Source organism: Phoenix dactylifera, chromosome 2, assembly GCF_009389715.1.
Source record: "Phoenix dactylifera cultivar Barhee BC4 chromosome 2, palm_55x_up_171113_PBpolish2nd_filt_p, whole genome shotgun sequence".
NCBI classification, from domain to species: Eukaryota; Viridiplantae; Streptophyta; class Magnoliopsida; order Arecales; family Arecaceae; genus Phoenix; species Phoenix dactylifera.
Window position 1 is genome coordinate 1713996 of NC_052393.1, and position 26607 is coordinate 1740602.

The 26607-nt window shown below is 40.9% G+C and overlaps 2 protein-coding genes across 2 annotated transcripts in view; both read left to right on the forward strand.

The window, feature by feature from the left end:
* The window catches only part of LOC103698924 (UDP-glucose:glycoprotein glucosyltransferase-like), a 193991-nt gene extending 169392 nt beyond the window's left edge, over positions 1 to 24599 (forward strand). Inside the window, exons 6-7 of the mRNA XM_039116802.1 lie at positions 22219 to 22314; positions 24322 to 24599. The gene's annotated coding sequence lies outside the window, so the exon portion shown is untranslated. The remainder of the gene's footprint in view (positions 1 to 22218; positions 22315 to 24321) is intronic.
* On the forward strand, positions 5142 to 8242 carry LOC120104940 (UDP-glucose:glycoprotein glucosyltransferase-like). The gene is made up of 3 exons (XM_039116896.1): positions 5142 to 5497; positions 6354 to 6788; positions 7822 to 8242. The coding sequence occupies exons 1-3, from the start codon at positions 5331 to 5333 to the stop codon at positions 7838 to 7840; spliced, it is 621 nt and encodes a 206-aa protein (XP_038972824.1). The 5' UTR covers positions 5142 to 5330; the 3' UTR covers positions 7841 to 8242.
* Positions 24600 to 26607: the final 2008 nt, after the last annotated feature.

Sequence of the window (26607 nt, forward strand, 5' to 3'; positions counted from 1 at the left end):
GAGAGTGATTCATCACAGGGAGTGATGCACCAATGGAGCCGCGAGAGGCATGCCGGTGCTGCTGCATGTGTTCTTCATCGGCCGTTGGCAACATGGAGGAAGAGGAAGAAGAGAAGAAGAGGTTATTCGAGAGGAAGAAGGGGATGATGCCAGCACAGCTCTCAAAGCAACCCAGATGATCCAAAAATATTTTTCCATCTACACTGATCTCTAAGAAATCAAGATGATCCAAATATTTATTTATCTGCACAAATCTCAAAATCATTCGTCGATGATCAAAATTATTTATCCGGCTGCATAGATCTCGAAGCATTCTAAATAGTCATTTACATGCATGGATCTCCAAGCAACTACATGGATGATTCGGGTATTGATCTACATGTATAGAATCTCAAAATGATCGGTGGATGATTAGATTATTCATTCACCTACATAGATTTTGAAATAATCTAAATATTTATCTACCTACACAGATCTCAAATAATATTCTTATAAGTTTCTCATGTTTGATTATTATGAGCCATTCTTTGCATACAAGCCTTCTAATATTAAGCTAATTACCATAAGATAATGGATTATTTACCAATAACTTGGTATGGACTTTAATATAGTTTTGAAAACGTATGTGTAATTCAGGCACAACTTAGGAAACCTTGAAATAGTACGTAACCTATCTAACCCTAGCATTTTTTAATTCCACTCTATGTCTATATCTCTTCACGCACATCTAATAAAATTGGAATGACACCCTACAGTTAGCTATATGATCTTGTTGCTATTTTCTTCCTCGATCTAGGGCTCAATTTCACTCTTCTTTGTCCACTTTCTTGACAAAAAAAATTGATAATTTCTTCATACAATTTTTTATTTAGTGTTCCTCAAAGATTTCATAGGTTTTAATGCAAGAGTTTGTTTCCTTTTTTGCTTTCTTTCGCCATTCACCCTTGCCACGGCAGGCCCCTAACACCCACCTTCTCGGTCGTCGTCTTTGATGCCCCAAGATCAAAAGATATTTGGAGCTATCAATTAAAGAGGGGCAGGGTGGTAACTTCGGGCTTCACCTGTTGTTCTTATGTGAGTTTCCCAAGAATTTTGGTTTCGTGAAATTAGAATCATGCATTTATTGTTTAGATGACCCATATCCTAGCCTAATCCCAAGACAAAATTTTGGTCCATCTCTGGAAAATAATAATTCTAAATGGCAATCCTAATAATTATATAAGTATGAAATAACTTAGATGAAAGCTTTCTATCTTTCTCATAATACCTCTATTTCCTATCCCAAAATATTTTTGTGATGTTTAATGATTTTTAGCTATCCTCGTAATATCCCTACCAAACCTAATTCTCTCGCTTCGCACATCCCAACAATTGGTGTCATCTCTGACTCAGATTTCTTCCACCTTCTGGACTTATAAACTCAAAGCTCCCGAATTAATTTAATGAGACGTAAAGGATTGCTAACCCGGGTTGCTGTCAAATCCATGGCATCTCGTGAATAAATCAAAATCTGACGGTGGTGATTGCGATCACAGACGCGTTTGAGATAGAAGAATCGCGGTATTGATCACCAGATTAACATTGACTGGGAGTAGGAAACTCACCATGCATGTATGCGCAAAAAAATGCAATGCATAAACAAACGCGAGTTGATGACAACTCAGTCTGGCTTGGGTGAGCTCTGGGTTTGAAAATTTAGGCAGGGAAGAAACTGGGCCATGTCACAACTCAACCTTTAACTAAGATTTAGAAATTTATTTCTTTTAAAAAAATATCACTTACAATACATTAATTGCTAATTCTTCTTCCAGTAGCTATGCTAGAAATTTATCCAGTTGGTCTTGCTCAAACATACTTCCGTTCAATTTGACAACTGGATGTGACTATATATACTATTTGATGAGAGGGGGAAGAGAGGAAGGAGATGCGGTGGGGTAATGCGATTTGGGGTCGCTCGGCGGAGGAGAATGACTAAGATCGGTAAAAAGGGCTGAGGAGGGAAGGGATCGGTCGGCATGAGCTAGAAATTTAGGGCTGTGGAGGGAGGGGGTCGATCGGGTTTTGTTGTAAGAGGAATGAAGTCCAACGACGCTTATAACGGCCGTCGTATTTCTCCATTATGCTGACACTTATAAACGTCGGTGATTAAATATTCCGACGCTTATAAGCGTCGGTAATGGGCCCCAGACGCCGATGCTAAACAAAACGTTGGCGGAACCTTTTTTACCTACGCTTTTTAAAAGCGTCGGCGGTTATGTCGCAAGAAAAAAAATTGCCGACGCTTTTATCTAGCGTCAGCAATATAGAGTCGGCAAAAATCTTTTTTGTTGTAGTGATGCTTGCCATGATTATATCATAATGATCCTTCGAAGTATTGATTAGACTTTTGTTTTTTTTTTAACTCGTAGATCCATCAAATAATAAATCCACTTTGAAACTATCACATGCATCGTGGCGTCAAACCTTTCGTTTTAAGTGATGGCAGGACGCGGAAAAGGAAAAGTAAAAAAGATTTTTTTTTTTTTTCTTTCGAGGAAAAGCAGCGGAACTGAGACATTTCTTCCAAATTTAATGAAAAGAATTAGTGAATGAGTACAAATTATAGTGGAGGTTCATATAATGGTGTTGCTTAAAAGAATAGAAATGAGTGTCGAGATTGATACGTAGGCCGTAGCCTCCTGCAGCAGAAAAATGTAGAGGTTTCAGGAGTGCTAAGTACACGTCTCGTGTTTATGGTAGTTTTTTCCATAGAAAAGTTCTCTAGTTCCGCTTGTACCAAACGTGCCAGCTAAGTGCCATAAGAAGTTGACCCAAGCTTTTCTAACTAATGGCTTGATTTCTTTCGCCTCCAAGGTGTCCAGAATGCATGAAGATTAGGAGGTCGGTCATCAAGATTTAGACAAGTGGTTAGAGAAGACCATATGCCTATAGTAAGTGATGGTTGGCTTCGCTCTTGTTGCACACCTGATAGCCCAAGCTACCAGCTCCATTTAGAAGGAAGCTTGCTGGTGTTTCAGGTATTCTTCAGTACCGACCATAGGAACACTTTAACTTTCTCCGAAATAGCTACCTTCTAAAGTGCTTTGTAGTAGAAGAATTAACATCATTTATGCATGCAACATTGAAGAACCATATGATTTTTGCAGTTCTTTAACACTAAATATATGTTAAAAATTTACCAAATGACATAATCTAATTGAATTAAACGGCTCGTGAATAGTGGGAATGCAGCTTATATGGTGAAAAAAGTGTTGTTGCTGGTATGTTAGCATTTCTAACGCATCTCTGAATAACATTTGGTAGACATCCAGGGGCGGCCCAATATATTTGGGGGCCTAAGGCGAATTCAATGAATGAGGCTTTTTTTTTAATAATAAATTTTTTTAATAAATATAAAATATTAAAAAAAGGATATGAAAATGGATAGCTATCAAGTACACTATTTCAACAAAGGTACATGAATCTAACAAAGATAGGCCAGAAATTTTTTTAATTTAATATTATTTTTGAATGGAAATGCAGAAAAGTAATTATCCTAAAAGAAGGGCATAAAACTGATTAAATAACTGAGATAATGCTTGGCAATTTTGTTTATCATGTCAAGCAAGAGCGGAATAGGAAAAGGTCATCCCATGGCACTTCATGGTCATGGTAAAGAAAAGAATTTCTCCAGGAGCTTCTCTATAAGAGAAAGTAGGGGCATTATGGGAAATTAACTCCATCTAATTAATAAAAGTCCCATCCCTCCATCTCCCCTTCAAGTGAGTACCCAAGCAGCAACCGCAACATCACAGCACAGCAGCCATTCAACCCCCTCCCTCCTTCTCTCTCTACCACCCAAGAGGGGAGAAGAAACCGAGAGGAGAAAATTAAAAGAATCTCCACCCTCCAAGAAGTCCATTTCCAATCCCCCTTTCTTCCTGATGGCCCAGCTGGATCAGGAGTAATGTGAGGGAAGGAAAACCAAGACCAAAACCAAACAAGAGAAGGGATGAAAGGTAAGAGTGGCTTCAGGCGTGTATCAAGCCAACCAAATCCCTCCTCTCTCTCTCTCTCTCTCCATCCAAAACAAAACTACCATCCCCAACTTCCTAAATTTCCCCTCTGCAGGCCAAGAAACTCTCCACCTCCCTTCCATCAAGGGGGAAGACTCGTAGCCAGCTCATCCCGTTTTATATGGGGCCTTTGCTTCCTTTTGGTCACGGTCCCTCCCTCCCTCCCTCCCTCTCTCTCTCTCTCTCTCTCTCTCTCTCTCTCTCTCTTCACCTTCCGGGGGCCTTCCGTTGGCCCGGGGCCTTAGGCGACCGCCTCAGTCGCCTAAGGCTCGGGCCGGCCCTGTAGACATCTAATGATAACAAGGAGGAGACTAGATCACCCCGGTGCCTTTCTTTATGACTTGTAATATTATAATGCCAAAGCTAAGGCGGTGGTTCCGGCCATTAGGACAAAAACAAGAAAGAGGGAAAAATGGGGAGGGCCGGCCCTGTGTCAGCGATTAAGGAGACAAAGAAAGAGTAAGGCCGATCACACTCGACCAACAAGGAGAATGAGAGAGAGATTGGTAGCGATGAGGCTGAATGGTTAGGGAGAAATGAGAGGAGAGAGAGACGTGGATCATGGCATCTCACTCGTGGGCCGTGGCATTGCTTAAACTTCAAATTACTGGTGGTTAATTGTCTTAAATTTGTGGTGACTGTGCTAGCAATTTTGGATCCCTTGCATTACATCACATGTCTAACAACGAAAATATAAAAAATTAATGATTGTTATGATCGATTATCTAGAAAGTAGAAATGGAAGCATTAGAATGTTGTCGTAATGTTCACCGGGCCGCGATGTGGTGCAATTCTACGGGCCAACGTGATACCACGGATTGCCACGTATTGTCATGCGACTTGACCGTTGACGAAACATGGGAAACTTGTCAGCCTTCCGATTGGCTTAAAAGCCAGAAAAGAAAGCGAAGCCCCGAATCGTGGTATCAACATCCAACGGCTCAGATAAACTGGTTGTCTTATCCCGCGCTGGATATCCCCTCCAGCGATTAGTGACATGATGATGCGTATGATCTAAAGCGCAGGGTCCGCCGATTGGACGGTCCCCCGAGTCTCGAATTTGTTATATACCCTCGCTGCTTGTATACCGTTCACCTTCGCTGAGGCCGGTCACCGAGTCCACCAGAGCGTTGGATCCTCTTTCTCTCCCCCTCCGGTCGGTGGAGACGGAAGGATAAAAAATCTCTAACCCAAGATTTGGATTGTTTTCTCGCCAAGAAACCTCGATGAGATCCACGCGCGTGGGAGCTTTTCTTTCCCAAGATTCATCCAGCCATGGAGCTCCGTCGCCGATCTAGGGGTTCTGTGGCGTTCTTGATCTCTCTCCTCCTCGTCCTAAGCTTCGCCGGAGACTTGTGTTTCGCCGAGAACCGTCGGCCGAAGAACGTCCAGGTTTCGCTCCGGGCTAAGTGGACCGGCACTCCGTTGCTGCTGGAAGCCGGGTAGCCTTCTTCTTGAATCTTTTTTACATTAATGCGTTACTTTTCTGGATTCCTTTTCGTAATTTGGAAAGTGAGGTATCTGATTAGACGTGTATATCTTGAATGTTACTTTGATCTATTTTTTGTTCTTTTTTCGCTAAATAATTGAATTCATGACATTGTCAAGATCTTGTTGATTCTTTATTTGGAAGAAAGGATTGAAGCTCGCTGGATATGAACATACTTGATCTTCTTTTATTATTAGGGAGCGATTGGCCTGCCCTCCATTATTTAGTTATAAAATTCATATGCTACTTTTAGATCCTCTATTGATGTTTTCCCTTCTTAACATGTAAGTTGTGTCACCAACGATAAGCTTCATCTTGCCTACAAGATGGAGTTTTTCTGATTTTGTAAAGAAAGTCAAGGAATTGGAACTGAACTTATGTATCTCTGATTGCATATGGTGTTAGTGAAAATCAGGCATCGAGAATATCCCTTTATTTTAGGAAGAAGACTTGGGAAAGCTGCTGGTACGAGTGTAATAGTTAACTTATCAAAAAATAGGGGACTAAGATTTTCTTTTCCCCTTTCTGAACAAATGAAATTCCAAAGAAATTCAAAAGTAGGTTTGCCTGTTGGTGGTAAGTAAAGGTATGAGTAACTGAGAAATCTGTGACTGTGTTGTTCTCTTGCATGATAATTTTTGTGTTTGCTTTCAGTTTATAGTTGCATTGTTGGCACTGGTGTATGACGCATTGTTGGCATTGAAGTATTATTTTGCTTGTTATTTGTTTTTTAAGTTTATATCTTCTTTGGTTAAGGAGCACTTCAGTTTGATAGGTTACTAAAGAATTATTACAACATATGTCAACAGAGAATTGCTCTCTAAAGAATTGAAAAACCTGTTTTGGGAGTTTACTGATCTCTGGCTAGAACCAGATAAAGGCTCAGATTGTTTGACAGCCAAATGCTGCATTCACAAAATTGTCCATGTTGCGCGCTCGCTTCAAAGTGAACCCTTGGGATCAGTTTTTGAATTTTCTCTTATGCTTCGGTCAGCATCTCCTAGACTAATGCTCTACCGGCAGTTGGCGGAGGATTCATCTTCTTATCCTTCTGATGATGAAACCAACTCAGAACATGTTTTGGGAGACTTGTCAGAGCCACTTTCGAGAGTCAAGGTAGAGCCTTTTCTCATAAGCAGAAACCTGAGAAGCCCTGAGGGAAGTTGCTGCTGGGTAGATACTGGTACTGGACTACTATTCAATGTTACCGAACTTCTTTCATGGCTTGACACTTCAGCCAAACTGTAAGTCATATCCACCTTTTCTGTGGCTTTGTTGTATTTCTATTTCTGTCATTGCAACTCTTGTTGATCTTTTTTGCTTCCTTGTTATATAGTGAGGTTATATGTTTATTTGGAAGCATATTAACTAATGAGCCATTATTTATTTTATATGAAGAACAGTGAACACATTCCTGTCTCTCAGTTAGAATAACATGGCATATAGCAATTAACAATGTTGGCACATACATATTGTTAAGAAAAAACTGCAAAACCAATCTCTTTCCTTGCATGAGATGTGATTACTCAATAAAATTTAAACTCACTGATTGTTCCATTTGATGTGTCCTTAACATGCTCATTAGTTTTTCCACTTCAAATTTTAATGGAATGTAGCACACGTAGTGTTATCATGGAAGATTTACAATTACTTGATTGATGAAACTTTTGATGTTTGTTTGGTTGGAGTGACTGCATAGGATGACTAACTCACAGAAATTTATGGGAATGGAGAGGGAAAGAAGTACTGATGATGAAGATATAGTGGTGGAGGGAAACTTTTGATGCATGTTTGTTCAAGGACATGAAATCAATGTTTGAGATGAAATGGGTAGTCAATGCCTGGACCAAGGAAGCAAGCCAGGCTTCCTGGATTGGACCGGTGAGGTACCAGTACCTGGGATGCCTGTTACTGGGTTGTACTGACTCGAAATGTTCTTTTTTACTTTCTATTTGTTCTCCTTTTGCTTACTCATAGATATCATATATCATGTCTTGCAATGCCTTTTTGTATAATAATAACGGCATTCTTATGTATGAGTTTGAGGCCCAACTTTCAGATTTGCCATAATGTGACTTGAAACTTATTTTTTATTAGTAATTTCATTCTTCCTAAATGAAAACAACTTAACATACAGTTTCTTTTGTTATGTTGGTAACTGTTTTCAGTTTGTCTGCTCTTAGCCATTTTATTTACTCTCTTCCTAGATTCACTGTCAGAACTTTGCTGCCCTGTTCTTTTTATTTTTTGTTTAAATGTGTTTTCTGTTGTTCTCAGGGAAAAATTAAATACGTAGTGAGACCTGTATTGCCTTCTGGATGTCAAGCAGCGAGCAGCTATTGTAGTGCTTTTGGTTCTTCAGATGTAGTAAATTTGGGGGGGTATGGTGTGGAACTTGCTTTGAAGAACATGGAGTACAAAGCTATGGATGATAGCACAGTAAAGAAAGGTCGTTGCAGGATTTTTAGCAAAATGCTATATGCCTAATTTTCAAATGTTGCCTTTTTCCTTCCTTATCAGTGCTATCCAAAATTAGCGACAACTGACTTTTTTTATGGCATTGAAGTTTCATAGGTTTTTTCTTGTATATCTGTTTGCAGACTTGATGATAGATATACTTTAACCTGTACTCTTTTATGCACCAGTTCAACCTGCTACTCCAACTGATGTGCCACTTTAGACCAATCTTTTTTTTTTTTTGGTTAGGCTTTCATTTGGATTACATTTTAGCTGACGTCGTTGGATTGCTCACTTGTCGTATATGTTGTGCTTAAGTTTTGGAAAACTCTCAAGAAACAGTGCCTTGACCTTATTGCCTATCACATTTGTACTCTATCATTTCTTTACTTGCTTTATTTAGAATGATTGTGTTACTTTTGTTAAATATACTTTTAAATTCACCCATAAGTCACAGTAGAATTTTGATTTCTACAAACTAGCCAAAATGTTGTACTTCCATTGAAGTCATAATATATATTATGGAATAAGTACACTAACGGATGTCAATATGAATTGGTGTATGTGAAGCTTTAATTCACCAATGTGATTTCAATTTCAGAGATAATACTAGGTATATAAATGTTGTAGCATCTCTTAGTAAAATCTGATCATGTTCTATGTTAAATTGTTATTATTTAAGCCTAAAAGCTGCCATTAACAAAGCCACAGAATAAACAGTCTCTAATTGGATGGTTTCCCCTAGTTGTGTTAGCCTGTTTTATGCTGCCTAAATATGTTGAAATGATCTAATGGCCTAGAAGTTGCAGGTGTGAAATAGGTGATTAACTTTTGAGAATTATTTTGCAAAAAAATAATTTTATCTTATATGATGAAGAAAATATATTTAGAAGAATTTAGGAAATGCCACTTTTACTCTTTAGTTTATTGCTCAAAAATTGTTAGCAGTCTTGATTTTTGGCCAGCCAAACACCATTGACAGCCCACTGGAACCCACTTTCTTGTGGTGACATTTAGGCAAAGCTCTGCCCTGTGGAAAGTGGGGTCTCCATCACCAGACTGACCAGCTTGAGACTATGAATCCTGTGCCATACAACTAATGCATCTGAAAGAGCTCCATGCATGCATGCATTATTTGTAGAGCTGATCAAAACCCGGGCAGGGTCGGGCTCGGACCGGGCTCTACAGCAGAAATTAGGCCCGATGGCTATGCCCAGACCCGGCCCGGCTCGACTGTCGGGCTTAAATTTTTGTCCAGGCCCGACCCAACCTTATAAATATGGTTCCAGGCCCGACCCGACAGGCCCGATTTTTTTATTTATTTTTTTCTTTTCTTTTCTTTTCTTTTATTTTCTTTTATTTTCTTCTTTTTTTTCCTTTTCTTTTTTTCTTCTCTTCTTCTCCTTCCTTCCTCTGCCCCCTTCTCCGTTCTTCTCCTCCCGCGCGGCCAGCAGCACCGGAAGGGGGCCAGGCCGCGGCGGCCGCGGGAGGGGGCCGGGCCGTGGCCGGCGGCAATCTCGGTGGCCGACGGCGCCGGAGGGGGTGCGGCACTACGGCGGCGGGGGAGAGGGAGGGGGTGTGGTGGCGGGGGAGAGGGAGGGGGTGCGGCACTGCAGCGGCGGGGGAGAGGGAGGGAATGCGGCGGCGGGGGAGAGGGAGGCACTGCAGCGGCGGCATGGGAGAGGGAGGGGGTGCGGCGGCGTGGGAGAGGGAGGGTGTTGCCCAGATAGACAACCCAAGAGGGGGGGTGAATTGGGTTTTAAAATAATTTAGCTATTTAAAACATTGTGAAGGACTAATTAAAACTATTGCAAGTTGTTTAATTAATTGCTATGTGCTGTGAGTGATATGAGAGGAAGAAGAAGAGAGACAATCAATCACAAACACCAAGTTTTATAGTGGTTCGGAGCTAACCCTTGCTCCTACGTCCACTCCCCAAGTCTCACTTGGGAATTCACTATAACCCCCTTGGATTACAGCCGGTTGTTTTCCAAGCTCACAACCAAACTTGTTGTTTTACGAGCTCACAACGAACTCGGTCGGTTTTTCCAGGCTCACCGACTAGAACCACCCCGATTGTTTTCCCGGGATCACAATCGAACCCTTACACACGTTGGTTTTATACTCGGCTCACCAACCAATCTCAATACCCTTGATTCAATCCCCCGATTGAACCAAGCAGATACAAGTTGTAAATAAAATAGACAAACAGAAAACTAAGCTTCTCAAAAGCAGATGGAAAACAATATAATCTGAAAAGAGTTTAGAAGCCCTCAAACGCTTTTAAGTTGGAGAAGAGGAATGGCTTCTTAAACTTCGGGTCTCCTCTTGAATGTGTAGTCGACTTGAATGCAGGAGGAGGATTCTTTAATTGCTGGGAAGATGTGGATGGATGCAGTTAATGCAGCTCTTCCCTCTTTTTTCGTTGAAGAACAGGTTGCAGAGATTGAATGCTTGAATACTTGGAGTGGAATGGTTGTTCTCTGCTTTGCTACAGTCTTCTGTGGCTATTTAAACCAACCCCCACGGAAACTAGCCGTTAGACACCTTTTTCTGTCCGTTCTGCACACTCTGCACAGCCTGACAATGTGTCCGTTGGTGGGTTGGAGTCGACTCGCGCGATCAGGAGTCGACTCGTCTGTAGCGGGAGTCGACTCATACTTTTCCGGAGTCGACTCGGCAACTGTTCCAGATTTGAATTAAAGTTGCCTTCGCGACTGGGAGTCGACTCGTCTTGACCCAGAGTCGACTCGCCAACTTCTGGAGCTGACTTGGCTTTCTCGGAGTCGGCTCATCCCATGGAGTCCGTGGATTTATTTTTGAATTTGGTCCACTCGAGTCGACTCGTCAATCCTGGGAGTCGACTCGGCGCTCAGAGCCCGAACTCCCTATCTTCTGTCTTTTTGGCTCGTCCAGTCTTGGAGTCGACTCGAACTTCCTCAGAGTCGACTCGGCTCTCAGTTTCCGAAACTTGGTCTTCTGCCTTTTTGATGTGAAGCTGCCTTGGAGTCGACTCTAGCTGTCTGGGAGTCGACTCGAATCTCAGAGGCAGTAACTTGGTCTTCTGTCTTCTTTGTGGTCGCGGAGTCTCGGAGTCGACTCGCGTATTGCGGGAGTCGACTCGAATCTTAGAGTCCGAAAAATGCTTTCTGTCTTTTTCCTTGTGTTCCTCTGAGAGTCGACTCTCACTTTCTTTGGAGTCGACTTGCCAACCATCGGAGTCGACTCGCGTTCCACTGGAGTCGACTCGAATCTCAGACCCGAAAACTGCTTTCTGACTTTTCTGCCTGTGACTCCTTGGAGTCGACTCATACTTCTCCGGAGTCGACTCGGTAAACATTGGAGTCGACTCGCGCACTTCGGGAGTCGACTCGCTGACAGGTTTTGAATTGAAGCTTTCTGTTCGTCTGTCTGTTCTCAGTCGGAGTCGACTCGAGCCCGTGCCAGTGAACTTGATACGCTTGGAGTCGACTCGTGATACTCTGGAGTCGACTCGAGTCTCAGACTTTGGTTCAAGCTGACTTCTTAACTTATCCAAAATACTATGAACCAAGTCTAGAGACACTTAGAGAAGATTTTCACTGAAAACACTTAATTGAATTCATTAGTAAACAAGAAATATACTCAAATGCTTTGAGCTCATCAAAATCAAATAGGGTTTTAATCAATCACTCCACAATCTCCCCCTTTTTGATGATGACAAAACATTGAGTATATGTAAAGTGAATTGCACAATAAACAATGAAATAAAATCCATAAATGAATTCAAATGTCTGGTAATTCAATTTATCCAAGCTTGAAAGGAGTGAAACAGTAAATTTCGGAGTTAAAGCTCCCCCTTTCATTTGGAATTATATAAGCCTTCATATTATGCAATCAATTGTTTGGCTTATATATCTTTAATGATTTAGCTTTGTTAAAATTTCAAATTCTCCCCCTCAACATATGCATTCTACTTTGTTTTGATTCTTTGAATTTCCTTTTAATGCTTTGAAGTTTTTGAACTGAAATTTTGGTTTTTAGAGAAAAAATCTGTCAATTTGTTCTTGAGTAGGATTCAGCTAATCTCCGAATATCCCTTGAATAGATTCTAGAGATTACTCCATTAGGAGCCCCAAAAGAGAGATAATGAGCCTCGAGGTACCGAATCCACTTAGAACAAATTTGTGTGTTTTAAGAGTTTATCTTTTTATTGATTTCCATTGATTCCTTTTACATATTTTATGCATATTTCTCTCCCTTTTACATATTTTATACATATTTCTCCCCCTTTTTGTCATCATATCAAAAAGGAGGTAATCAGAACACACAATCAAACATAGATCAAAAGGCACAGTATTGAAGAAAAATGCGGCTACTCATTGTATTAATTTGTATGTAAGTACATTTCAGAATACAATAAGTAAAGCAAAACAATACATGTCAAAACAAAACACAAAAAGTAGCTATGGTCTCCTCGAGGATGTAGCTCCTCCTCTCGAGGATGTGGCTCCTCCTCTCGAGGATGTGTCTCCTCGAGGCATGCGCTCCACGAGTGATTGGACCGCATTGGTGACGTTCTCGAGCTGGCGAATGATGGCCTGGATGGCCCTGCTCTGTGTCGTATCCAGCTCGAGCACCGACTTCTGCAGTCCGTCCAGCTTGTCGATGAGCACATTCGACAAGCGCTCGGCCCCCGCGGTAGTGGTGGACATGTCACGGCCGATGTCATCCCGCATCTGTCGAGTGGTGCTCGTGACCTCACCCATGCTATGGAACTGGGCCTGCATCAAGGTCCTCATGTTGTATATCTCTTGCCGCACCTCAGCCGTCATGTCAGTCACGGCTGTCAGGGAAGGAACCAACGCGGAAGATGTGGGCGCAGGAGAGGGAGTAGGCATCGAACCTCGGAGCTCCCGAAGCAACTCATCCCTCAGATCTCGGACTATCTCCTGCCGCAGCTCCCGGAGCTGCTCAGGATCAATGCGGACCTCCATGGGTGGTGGAGCCGAGGAGGAGGGTCCGGCGGAAGTGGTAGGAGCAGAAGTGGGTGGAAAGTCTGGTACGTCAGGAAAGTCAGAATCGGGCTCAGGACTGGGGGAAGGTCTGGTGGTCTGTGTGGTGATGGATGACTTTCTAACCCAAATCCCCTCTCTCTTCCGAAACCCCATCCTGTGTAGGGTCCCTGCACGCGTGCGATCAGTCCATCGCAATGCGCGAAAGGGTTCCCCCTCAGGGATAGGAATCTCGTACTCCCTAAATAATAATGTGAAGACCATGCCGTAGGGTAGGGTGAGCCTAGGTCTGTCTAGTGGCTCACACATGTATCGATATATGAGTTTGGGGAAGTTGATTGGGGTGTCATGAAGCATATAGAACATGAGAGCTAGGTCTCTCTCAGATACAAAGTCAAATCTCCCGGTCTTAGGGAAGATGGACCTAGACAATATACTCAAGAGGATCCGCATCTCAATCGGTAGTGAGCTAGCGGATACCTCGTCTATGGGTGACTGGGGTGGATGCCCTAGAACGGCCGTAAGGGCCTCAACCCTGTCCTCAGGGTGTGTGGGAGCCACCCCTACTTGTGGAAGGTGGAGGATGTGGGCAATAAGATCCTCCGTAACGAACAGAGGGACACCGGCTACCGTGCCCTCGATACCCCCATCTCTCCGATGGACGGTACCGTAGAACTCTCTAATGAGCCCTGGATATGTGGGGAGATCTAAGGTGAGGAAGTACTCTAAGCCCTGGGCCCTGAGTCTATCACCTATAGTGAACCCTTCCCGGGAGAGATAGTCGAAGTCGACATATCTCCCGGTGGTGACGGCCTTCCCGGCTAATGGCCTCGCGGGAACCACCCTAGGCGGGGAACGAGCCGGAGGTTGTGGCCTCGCGGGATCGTGCCGAGCCTTGGAGCGCCGCTCGGGACCGGCCTCGGGTCGGGACCTCTTCCGGACTATGGTCTTACGCGGCATAATGACCTAAAATAGGAGGAAAACCTAATGAACGGTGAAGAACCGACGGAAAAGTCTTGGGGACGACCGGGGACGACCTAGAAAGGGAGGAAAACCCTAGGGGACGGTGAAGGGTCGACGGAAAAAGCCTTGGGGACGACCTAGGAGTCGGCTCTAGGGCTTGTGAACAGTGGCGGCTTGAGAAAGAAGTGTTTTCGAAACGACAAAGTTAGGGTTAAAAAGTCGGATCCCGACTGCGAGTCGACTCCACTGAGTCGCGAGTCGACTCGACCTCGAGTCGACTCCAGAATATGCGCGAGTCGACTCTCCTTATGCGCCTGTAGACCTCGAGTCGACTTCCGACTATATGTGAGTCGACTCCCCCTTAGCTGCCATCTCTGCGAGTCGACTCCCGCAAATGCGCGAGTCGACTCTCCCTCAGGAGCCGACTCTGAAACTTACTCGAGTCGTCTCTAACTTTGGCACGCACCTAAAAATCATGCTACATTCGTGCCAAATGAGAGAAAAACACTAAAGTATGATCTGATTTGATGATCAGTGAAAAGAAACTCTATTTTAACCACAATCTAATCATCAAAATCAATGAATCTAGTGGAAACTACCACTAGGATGGATCAATCACTCCTAATCCCCTCCTAAGCACACTAAACCTCTCTTCACTTAGGGGTTTTGTAAAAGTATCTGCTAATTGATCATCAGTACAAACAAATTGGAGTGTCACATTACCATTCAATACATGATCTCTTATGAAGTGATGTCTTATCTCAATGTGTTTAGTTCTTGAATGCTGAATTGGATTTTTAGTTAGATTAATGGCACTTGTATTATCACAATTAATGGGAATTTTATCTTGTTTAATGCCATAATCTTCTAGTTGTTGTTTAATCCACAAGATTTGAGCACAACAACTCCCGGCTGCAACATATTCAGCTTCAGCAGTAGACAATGCAACCGAGTTTTGTTTCTTGCTAAACCATGAGATAAGATTTTCTCCTAGAAATTGACAAGATCCGCTGGTACTTTTTCTATCAAGCTTACATCCAGCGAAGTCTGAATCTGTGTATCCTATTAAGTTTAGGCTAGATTCTTTAGAGTACCATAATCCTATATTCTTAGTTCCTATTAAGTATTTAAAAATTCTCTTAACTGCAACTAGATGTGATTCTTTAGGATTAGCCTGATATCTAGCACACATGCAAACGCTAAACATAATATCAGGTCTACTTGCAGTAAGATACAATAAGGATCCTATCATACCTCTATACAGTTTCTGATCTACAGATTTACCTGATTCATCTTGGTCTAATTTGCATGATGAGCTCATGGGGGTGCTGATTGACTTGTTTCCCTCCATATCAAACTTCTTGAGCATCTCCTTAATATATTTGGCTTGATTGATGAAGATGCCTCCTTCAGACTGTTTGATTTGAAGCCCGAGGAAGTAGTTCAGCTTTCCCATCATGCTCATCTCAAATTCACTCTGCATTAAATCAGCAAATTCTTCGCAGAGGCGATTGTTAGTAGCACCGAAAATGATATCATCAACATAAATATGTACTAATAGCATATCTTGGTTTTTCTTCTTTAGAAACAATATTGTATCTACATTTTTCCTAGAAAACTCATGTTCTAATAGGAATTTGCTAAGCCTCTCATACCATGCTCTAGGTGCTTGTTTCAAACCATAAAGTGCTTTGTTCAATTTATAAACATGATTAGGGTATTGATGATTTTCAAAACCAGGAGGTTGTTCTACATATACCTCCTCATTAATATACCCATTTAAAAATGCACTTTTTACATCCATTTGAAATAATTTGAAGTCCTTAGAGCATGCAAATGCTAGCAAAAGTCTAATTGCTTCAAGTCTAGCTACCGGGGCAAAGGTTTCATCAAAATCTATACCTTCTTCTTGATTATAATCCTTTGCTACTAATCTAGCCTTATTCCTTATTACAGTACCATTTTCATCAAGTTTATTTTTATAAATCCATTTGGTACCTATAATTGAATATTCAGTAGGTCTTTCAACTAGATTCCATACTTTGTTTCTAGTAAATTGGTTTAATTCTTCTTGCATTGCATTTATCCAATTTACATCTTTTTCAGCTTCTTCTATGTGTTTGGGCTCAAAATGAGAAACAAAAGCTAGATGATTATTTAAGTTCCTAAGGGATGCCCTAGTCCTAATAGGTTGAGATGGATCATCTAGAATTAATTCCTTAGGATGCCCGTGAGCATACCTCCAAGCTTTAGTTAGTCCATGATCCACAATAGCCTCTTGGCTTGACGATGCACCTTCAATTAATTTTTGATTATCATCTTGTAATGTCATCTCATCTATCTTTTCTTCAAGAATTTCAGCATCATCATCAAAATTAACTTTCTTACTAGAGGAGATGTCACTAGAATCATCAAATACAACATGTATAGATTCTTCTATAACTAAGGTTCTTTTATTAAAGACTCTATAGGCTTTACTAGTTGTAGAGTAACCTAAGAATATTCCCTCATCAGATTTAGAGTCAAATTTACCTAGATTATCTTTCCCATTATTATGAACAAAACACCTACATCCAAAAACATGAAAGTAATTAACTTTTGGTTTTCTGTTTTTCCAAAGTTCATAAGGTGTTTTCTTTATGATGGGTCTCAATAGAACTCTATTTAATATATGACAAGAAGTATTAATGGCTTCTCCCCAAAAGTACTTAGGGAGGTTACTGTCACATAACATAGTTCTAGCCATTTCCTCTAGAGTTCTATTTTTCCTCTCCACAACTCCATTTTGTTGTGGTGTCCTAGGTGCAGAGAAATTATGGGTTATCCCCTTTTTACTACAAAACTCATCAAATGACTGATTTTCGAATTCGGTACCATGGTCACTTCTAATGACTATTACTGAAGTATCTCTAGCATTGGTTACTTCCTTATGAAACTTTTTAAATACTGAAAAAGCTTGATCTTTATGTGCTAAGAACATACCCCAAGTGTATCTAGAATAGTCATTTACAATAACTAGACCATATTTATTTCCACCTAGGCTAGTGGTTCTAGTTGGTCCGAATAGGTCCATGTGTAATAATTCTAGAGGTCTAGATGTAGAGACACATTTTATGGATTTAAATGAGTTCCTAGATTGTTTGCCAAATTGACATGCTTCACATATTTTGTTCTTCTCAAATTTTAATTTTGGCAAACCTATCACGGAATCTCTTTTAACTAGTTTAGTTATTGTGTCCATGCTTGCATGACCTAACTTACGGTGCCATAACCAGCTAGCATCATTCTCCTTAGTTTCATTAACAACTAGACATTAGTTATGTTTGGCAAGATCTTCAAGGTCTACAACATACACATTCCCACGTCTAATTCCTTTAAAAACTAAACTATTGTCATTTGGGTTTGTTATAATGCATAGTGATGGTTTAAACATAACATCATACCCTTTATCACATAATTGACTAATGCTTAATAGGTTATGCTTAAGACCATCAACATATCTAACATTATCAATAAAAGTAGAAGGGGTAATTTGAACTTTACCAATACCAATGATGTGACCTTGGTTGTTGTCTCCAAAAGTCACAGCACCTCCCTTCTTAGCTTCAAGGGTGAAAAAAATTGATCCTTGTCACCCGTCATGTGTCTTGAGCAGCCACTATCCAAGTACCAGCAATTTTTGTTGACCTTGGCTGCAAGACACTCCTACACAAGCAAATCATGTAATCTTAGGTACCCAAGTTTTCTTGGGTCCTTCATGGTTAGTCATGTTGGTTCCTTTTGGAACCCATACCCTTTTAATTTTTCCTTTTGTTTTTCCTTTTCTATAATTACACACATTTGCCTTATGTCCTAATTTTCCACAATAGAAATAGGTTATTTTCTTAGTTTTACTTTCTCCTGCTTTAACAAAGAAGTTACTAAGAAGTTTTTGCTTATTTTTAGGTTTATATCCTAAACCTGCTCTATTGAATACTGCACGTTGACTATTAAGTATCATATTTAATTTTTCAGAACTATAAGTAAATTTCTCAACCAAAGGTTTGTACATTTCAAGTTCTTTAGTTAGAGTTTGTTTTTCCGTTTTTAGAGTATTCAAGTCTTTTATGAGATTTTCGTTTAAGATTTGTTTATTGTTTTTAAGTTCTGAAATTTCCTTAGTTAGTTTTTCATTATCTTTACTTAAGGTGTTAGTTTTTTTAATTAAGAGTTGGTTGCTTGTCTTAAGTTCTAGATTTTCTTTGGTGATATAGTCATTATCTTTAACTAGTTTATCATATTTATGTATGTAAGTTTGATTAGCTAGTTTTAGCTCTTTATTCTTAATGTTTATAGCCTTATATTCAATCATTAGTTCATTAAATGCATCATAAAGTTCATCAAAAGTAAAATCTAGATGCGTTTCGGATGTTACCTCATTTTCGTTGGCCATGAAGCAGAAATTGGCCTTTTCTTCTTGTTCCTCATCCGATGATGAAGATGATGTGTCGGAGTCCGATTTAAGAGCTATTACCTTTTTCTTATGTGAGGACTCTTCTTCGCTGTGTTGCTTCATGGTTAGCTCGTGAGTCATTAGGGATCCAAGGAGCTCTTCAAGTGGAAGCTTGTTCAAGTCCTTAGCTTCTTGGATTGCCGTCATCTTGGCTTCCCATGACCTTGGTAGACATCGAAGAATCTTCCTGACAAGCTCACTGTTAGTATAGTTTTTGCCAAGGCTTTTTAGGCCATTGACAATGTCAGTGAATCTAGTGAACATGCAAGTGATTGTTTCATTAGAATCCATTTTAAATAGTTCATACTTATGAACCAATATATTTATTTTGGATTCTTTGACTTGATTCGTCCCCTCATGGGTCACTTCAAGTCTATCCCAAATCTCTTTTGCAGAATTGCAAGTAGAGACTCTATTGAATTCATTCCTATCTAGTGCACAGTAAAGCACATTCATTGCTTTAGAATTGAGTTGTGCCTTTCTCATGTCGTGTTCATCCCAATCCTTTTCGAGTTTGGGTACAGTGACCCCCTCTACATAAATGGATGGGATGTATGGCCCATTTGCTACAATGGTCCACATCTCATAGTCTTGGGCTTGGATGAATATTCTCATCCTAGCCTTCCAATATGAGTAGTCAGATCCATTAAAGAATGGGGGTCTTTGGGTGGACTGACCCTCAATGTGGGAAGATCCAAATGGGGTTGTCATTTTGATCTTTGACTCTTAGGGTAGAAGAGTATAGGCTCTGATACCACTTGTTGCCCAGATAGACAACCCAAGAGGGGGGGTGAATTGGGTTTTAAAATAATTTAGCTATTTAAAACGTTGTGAAGGACTAATTAAAACTATTGCAAGTTGTTTAATTAATTGCTATGTGCTGTGAGTGATATGAGAGGAAGAAGAAGAGAGACAATCAATCACAAACACCAAGTTTTATAGTGGTTCGGAGCTAACCCTTGCTCCTACGTCCACTCCCCAAGTCTCACTTGGGAATTCACTATAACCCCCTTGGATTACAGCCGGTTGTTTTCCAAGCTCACAACCAAACTTGTTGTTTTACGAGCTCACAACGAACTCGGTCGGTTTTTTCAGGCTCACCGACTAGAACCACCCCGATTGTTTTCTCGGGATCACAATCGAACCCTTACACACGTTGGTTTTATACTCGGCTCACCAACCAACCTCAATACCCTTGATTCAATCCCCCGATTGAACCAAGCAGATACAAGTTGTAAATAAAATAGACAAACAGAAAACTAAGCTTCTCAAAAGCAGATGGAAAACAATATAATCTGAAAAGAGTTTAGAAGCTCTCAAACGCTTTTAAGTTGGAGAAGAGGAATGGCTTCTTAAACTTCGGGTCTCCTCTTGAATGTGTAGTCGACTTGAATGCAGGAGGAGGATTCTTTAATTGCTGGGAAGATGTAGATGGATGCAGTTAATGCAGCTCTTCCCTCTTTTTTCGTTGAAGAACAGGTTGCAGAGATTGAATGCTTGAATACTTGGAGTGGAATGGTTGTTCTCTGCTTTGCTACAGTCTTCTGTGGCTATTTAAACCAACCCCCACGGAAACTAGCCGTTAGACACCTTTTTCTGCCCGTTCTGCACACTCTGCACAGCCTGACAATGTGTCCGTTGGTGGGTTGGAGTCGACTCGCGCGATCAGGAGTCGACTCGTCTGTAGCGGGAGTCGACTCATACTTTTCCGGAGTCGACTCGGCAACTGTTCCAGATTTGAATTAAAGTTGCCTTCGCGACTGGGAGTCGACTCGTCTTGACCCAGAGTCGACTCGCCAACTTCTGGAGCTGACTTGGCTTTCTTGGAGTCGGCTCATCCCATGGAGTCCGTGGATTTATTTTTGAATTTGGTCCACTCGAGTCGACTCGTCAATCCTGGGAGTCGACTCGGCGCTCAGAGCCCGAACTCCCTATCTTCTGTCTTTTTGGCTCGTCCAGTCTTGGAGTCGACTCGAACTTCCTCGGAGTCGACTCGGCTCTCAGTTTCCGAAACTTGGTCTTCTGCCTTTTTGATGTGAAGCTGCCTTGGAGTCGACTCTAGCTGTCTGGGAGTCGACTCGAATCTCAGAGGCAGTAACTTGGTCTTCTGTCTTCTTTGTGGTCGCGGAGTCTCGGAGTCGACTCGCGTATTGCGGGAGTCGACTCGAATCTCAGAGTCCGAAAAATGCTTTCTGTCTTTTTCCTTGTGTTCCTCTGAGAGTCGACTCTCACTTTCTTTGGAGTCGACTTGCCAACCATCGGAGTCGACTCGCGTTCCACTGGAGTCGACTCGAATCTCAGACCCGAAAACTGCTCTCTGACTTTTCTGCCTGTGACTCCTTGGAGTCGACTCATACTTCTCCGGAGTCGACTCGGTAAACATTGGAGTCGACTCGCGCACTTCGGGAGTCGACTCGCTGACAGGTTTTGAATTGAAGCTTTCTGTTCGTCTGTCTGTTCTCAGTCGGAGTCGACTCGTACCATCCGGAGTCGACTCGAGCCCATGCCAGTGAACTTGATTCGCTTGGAGTCGACTCGTGATACTCTGGAGTCGACTCGAGTCTCAGACTTTGGTTCAAGCTGACTTCTTAACTTATCCAAAATATTATGAACCAAGTCTAGAGACACTTAGAGAAGATTTTTACTGAAAACACTTAATTGAATTCATTAGTAAACAAGAAATATACTCAAATGCTTTGAGCTCATCAAAATCAAATAGGGTTTTAATCAATCACTCCACAGAGGGGGTGCGGCGGCGGCGGGGGAGAGGGAGGGGGTGCGGCGGCGGGGGAGAGGGAGGCACAGCAGCGGCGGCGGCGGCGGTGCGGGGGGAGGGGGGTGCGGGTGGGTTGGGAGAGGAACAGGCGGGCGGCGGGGGGGGGGGGGGTGCGGGTGGGTTGGGAGAGGAACAGAAGGGGAGAGGAACAGGCGGTGAGACGGTTTTGGGGGAGAAATTTTTTTTTTTAAATGGGGGCAGCGGCTCAACGAGGGAAGGGGGAGGGGGGGTTTAGGAATTAGGGCTTTAGTTTTACTAGAATTTCTTATTTTTTTTAATATATTATATTTTACTGTTTTATAGTCGGGCCGGGCTGAATCGGGCCATTTTTAAAAGTTTTCAGGCCCGGCCCGATTTTTTTGATCGGGCCGTTTTTCCTGCCCAGGCCCGACCAATGGGCTCTTTTTCAATGCCCAAGCCCGAAAAATTTCGGGCTGGGCTGGGCGGGCCGGGCGGGCCAGAAGGCCCGTGATCACCTCTAATTATTTGATAGGTGTGCTGATATATACCTGCTTGTGGGCCTATGTGCATACGCAGATATGTACGTACGTGTGTGTGTGTGTGTATGTATTAATGTATATATGTACACATATATGTATATGTATGTATTGTGCATATTCCGTATAGATGACATGCACAGACATGTGCCTTAGCACATGCTTGCACACTTGTCTGTATGTGTGCCTATGTGCATGGACAACACTGGCTATTATCATGCCAACCATTGAGAACTGGAGCCTTTTCTTTTATATTTTTTTTATTTTTTGAAAATCTTTCTTCCTTTATGTATCAAGAAAAGGTTCATATAATTATGTCTGTATTGCAGGTGTTACTGTAGAAGATCCTAGGACCGAGGATCTCAGTCAAGAAGTTAGAGGATTTTTATTTTCCAAAATCTTGGTTTGTTCCCAAAGCCTCACGCGTAGATGAGACTTAACCTTGTAATTTAATCAATTCTTACATTCTGTTTTACTTTATCTTTGCAACTGCAGGAACGCAAGCCAGAGGTGACTACTGAGTAATGGCTTTCAGGGATTATTTATTATCATCAACAACATCAGACACACTGGAAGTTTGGGAATTGAAGGGTATTGGCTGTGATGATTGGTGCATGATAATAGCTGTATACAGCATCTCATCTGTGCTTGGGCGGTTTGATTTTTAGTTGAAAATCTTTTATGCCCACTTTTGACCAGTTTGGTTATCTTTTCTGCAGATTTAGGACATCAAACAGCACAAAGGATAGTGCATGCATCAGACTCTCTACAGTCAATGCAAGAAATCAATCAAAAATTGGAATGACACTCTACAGCTATATGATCTTGTTGCCATTTTCTTCCTCGATCTAGGGCTCAATTTCACTCTTCTTTGTCCACTTTCTTGACAAAAAAATTGTTAATTTCTTCATACGATCTTTTATTTAGTGTTCCTCAAAGATTTCATAGGTTTTAATGCAATATTTTATTTCCTTTGTGCTTTCTTTCACCATTCACCCCCCTGCCGCGGCAGGCCCCCAACACCCACCTTCTCGGTTGTCTTCTTTGATGCCCCTAGGTTGAGAGATATTTGGAGCTATCAATTAAAGAGGGCTAGCGTGGTAACTTCGAGCTTCACCTGTTCGTATGGGAGTTTTCCAAGAATTTTGGTTTGGTGAAATTAGAATCATGCATCTATTGTTTAGATGACCCATATCCTAGCCTAATCCCAAGACCAGATTTTGGACCAACTCTGGAAAATAATAATTCGAAATTACCGAAAATCTATGTAACTAAGGATGCGATTTAGCTTCAAGACACATATTTACCTGCCTAGTGTGTATGTTCTTGAGTCATAACTACTGAAAGGAAACTGACTTTGTTTAGTTGAAATTTGAATAGTCAATTATGTCTTAGTAGCATAGCTGAGACAAACAAACTGTTAATCTAGCTTCAATATTGGATTAGAACTATGTAGAATTTATTCATAAGAAAGCATAACGAACAAGTGCCATAAAATTTATGTGATAATGACCTTTAACCAAGTGAGCTGGCCATAAGAGATTCACTGGAGGAACCATTACCATGAGAAAGACTCTCATTATGGATACTAGGAAAAGAGTAGAACCTAAAGGATGTATCGAGAAATTGAGGGTAAGCATGATAGGGTTATCGGTTACTTAGATGTCAAAAGATGATAGATGTACATTGTAGCATCATCCAGATTTTCCCTGCGTTCCCCATGCAGAAATGTGGTCACCATATGCTTCTACAAAATTTAGGCAAAGCTCACCCTGTGGGTAGTGGTGTCTCTATTTCCAGACTGACCAGCTTGAAACTATGAATCCTGTGCCATGCAACTATTGCATCTGAAAGAGCTCCATGCATGCATGCATGCATTATTTGATAGGTTTGCTTATACCTGCATGTGGGCCTATGTGCGTACGCAGATATGTACTTACGTACGTGTATGTATGTATTAATGTATATATGTATGCATATATGTATACGTGTGTATGTATGTATTGTGTATCTTCACATGCACAGACATGTGCCTTAGCACATGCATGCACACTCGTTTGTGTGCGCCTTTGTGCATGGACAACACTGGCTATTATCATGCCAACCATTAAGAAATGGATCGTTTTCTTTTGTATTTTTATTATTTTTTGAAAATCTTGCTTCCTTTATGTATCAAGAAAAGATTCATATAATGATGTCTGTATTGCAGGTGTTACTGTAGAAGATCCTAGGATCGAGGATCTCAGTCAAGAAGTTAGAGGATTTATATTTTCCAAAATCTTGGTTTGTTCCCAAAGCCTCACACATAGATGAGACTTAACCTTGTAATTTAATCTATTCTTACATTCTGTTTTACTTTATCTTGCAACTGCAGGAACGCAAGCCAGAGGTGACTACTGAGCAATGGCTTTCAGGGATTATTTATTATCATCAACAATATCAAACACACTGGAAGCTTGGGAATTGAAGGGTATTGGCTGTGATGATTGGTGCATGATAATAGCTGTATACAGCATCTCATCTGTGCTTGGTCGGTTTGATTTTTAGTTGAAGATCTTGTATGCTCACTTTTGCCCAGTTTGGTTATCTTTTCTGCAGATTTAGGACATCAAACAGAACAACGGATAGTGCATGCATCAGACCCTCTACGGTCAATGCAAGAAATCAATTAAAATTTTCCTGGTATAGTTTCTTCATTTTCTCTCCTGAAGGTACAGGCTTCTGTTAGACACTCGTTAAATTTGTAGGCATATATGATATCTTTGCTATTTCTGTCAGAAAACATATGCTTAAGCTATATGCAGCTTAATGATTCTGTTAAGGATGAAATACTTGTGAATCAGCAAATGGTTCCTCTTGGCAAGTCTTAGTGGCTTTGAATGGTGCTTTAATCAATATTGAACATATCGATCTTTACCTATAATGTTTTCTTCCTCCACCATTAGCTCTGATATCTCACCTTATTCTTAGAGAACAAACTGGGTTATGTCAACTGTGGGATTTGAGTGGTTGTACCTTATACCTTGGTTTCTCATTTCTGCAACCTTTTTTGCATTTTTGTTATGCCTTTATTTGACACTCTTTTGCATTAAATGCTAATTGATCAAAGCTTAGCAAAATAAATAACATTTTAGTTCTTTACCTATTGGTCCTAATTATTCTATTCTGTAGTACCACTTCAGCTTGGTGATTCTAGACTTATATGATGTCATATGACAAATAATCAGTCAAAACATTCTGTCTTTTTGTTTTTGAGGTCATCGTAGTCGCTTGCACATGTGCATAGTACATAAGTTCTTACTCAAACACAATCTTTGAATCTATGACCTGGTAAAAATGTTTATCCTTGCTGATTTACTTGCCCTTTACTGGTCGGGATGTTGATGGACGAATTTGGAACAGTTTGAAAATATGAATGATCTGTTTGAAACTTTTTAAAGTTGAGGATGTCTTTGAGATTGGCCCAAACTCGTGCTGTGTTGCTTAATCCAAAATTACCAATGAACACCTTAGCAATTTGAATATTATATAATTATTATGAAGGTTGTTCATAAAACAATCCATCTCTAGTTTGAAACTAAAATTTGGCAAACTTTTTGCTGAGATTAGTTGAAAAAACCACATTACATAACTACAAAGTACTTCCCATAGAAATAATATTCTTGCAAGTTTCTCATGTTCTATTCTTATGAGCTGGTCTTGGCAAACAAGCCCTCTAATATTAAGCTAATTTCCGTAATACAATGGGTTATTTGCAAATATCCCGCTATGGACTTTAATGTAGTTCTGGGAACCTATGCGTAGTTACAGCACAACTTAGGGGATCTCGAAATAGTTCTCTCTTAGTCTATGAGTCGAACAAGAAAGGGCAGGGTTTCCGTCGCCTCTTCCTGCTTCCTCCTTGTCGCCTTCTCCTTCACTTCTTCTTCTTGAATCCACCCATGGCGACTGCCGTTACTCCCAAATTGGAGTCCTCTCAAAGGCTTAGGAGTTTCTGTCTTCATGGAAGTAGGTAACCTTTCAAACCCTTACATTGCAATGTCTTTTGCTGTGAAAAGGCTATCACATTTTATCAGTTGCTTTCTCTATAGCTGTGCTTTCTGTCGCCAAGGGCCTAAACTTACTTTTCAATGGTCAAGTCATTAGAGAAAACATTACAGTACTTGAGGAATCCTGAATGAGAACATGGGCATATCAATATTGAATGGCCGAAACGATGAGATGGTGACATGTCCCAATATATAAAAATTGGGGCTAAATAGGCTTCTTTTAAGGTAGCATGGTCGCAAAACAATACTATTCTAGTTGAAAAGCTCTATACTTCCTTCTTAGACTCACATCATCATGTATTTTAGATGGCTTCTAAAATTGTAGAAGGATATGGTAGGCATCTACTTACACCTAAGTAACATCTTTAAGAAATCCTTACTTAGATTCAGCTGCTGAATTGCCTGTCTCATTTACTGGCTACCATATTGGCATTACAATCTCTTAGTCGTAGCAAGATCTATAGTTGCTGGTGCAAAGTCTATTTTGTTTGAAATCATAACCTGACAAATTCTAGCATTTGTGTTCAATTAATTTGCTTTCGAATGGGAGCTTAAAAATTCACTTTTGATGGCTTCATCTTCATGAAACATTTCATTAGAATGTTAGCAAGTAAAAGTAATTACAAATTTTTTTATATTTAAATGCATTTCTGCCGAGATGCAAATGTAATGTATCAGTTGGTGATTCTCATGGATTGTGAAGTGCTCAGACAGCTCGGAAAATATGTTTTTACTTTGTTTTACTGCTAGTAAATTCCTTTAATTTCTCTTCAAACCCCGACAAATTTTAATGTATGATAGTTGACTGAAAAGGCAGTTCCTATTCCTTCGCCTC

Excerpts from the sequence above, each read along its gene's own strand:
- LOC120104940 (XM_039116896.1), top strand. The coding sequence starts at position 5,331 with ATGGAGCTCCGTCGCCGATCTAGGGGTTCTGTGGCGTTCTTGATCTCT. Across the intron at positions 5,498-6,353 it reads CCGTTGCTGCTGGAAGCCGG|AGAATTGCTCTCTAAAGAAT; the intron begins GTAGCCTTCTTC and ends ATATGTCAACAG.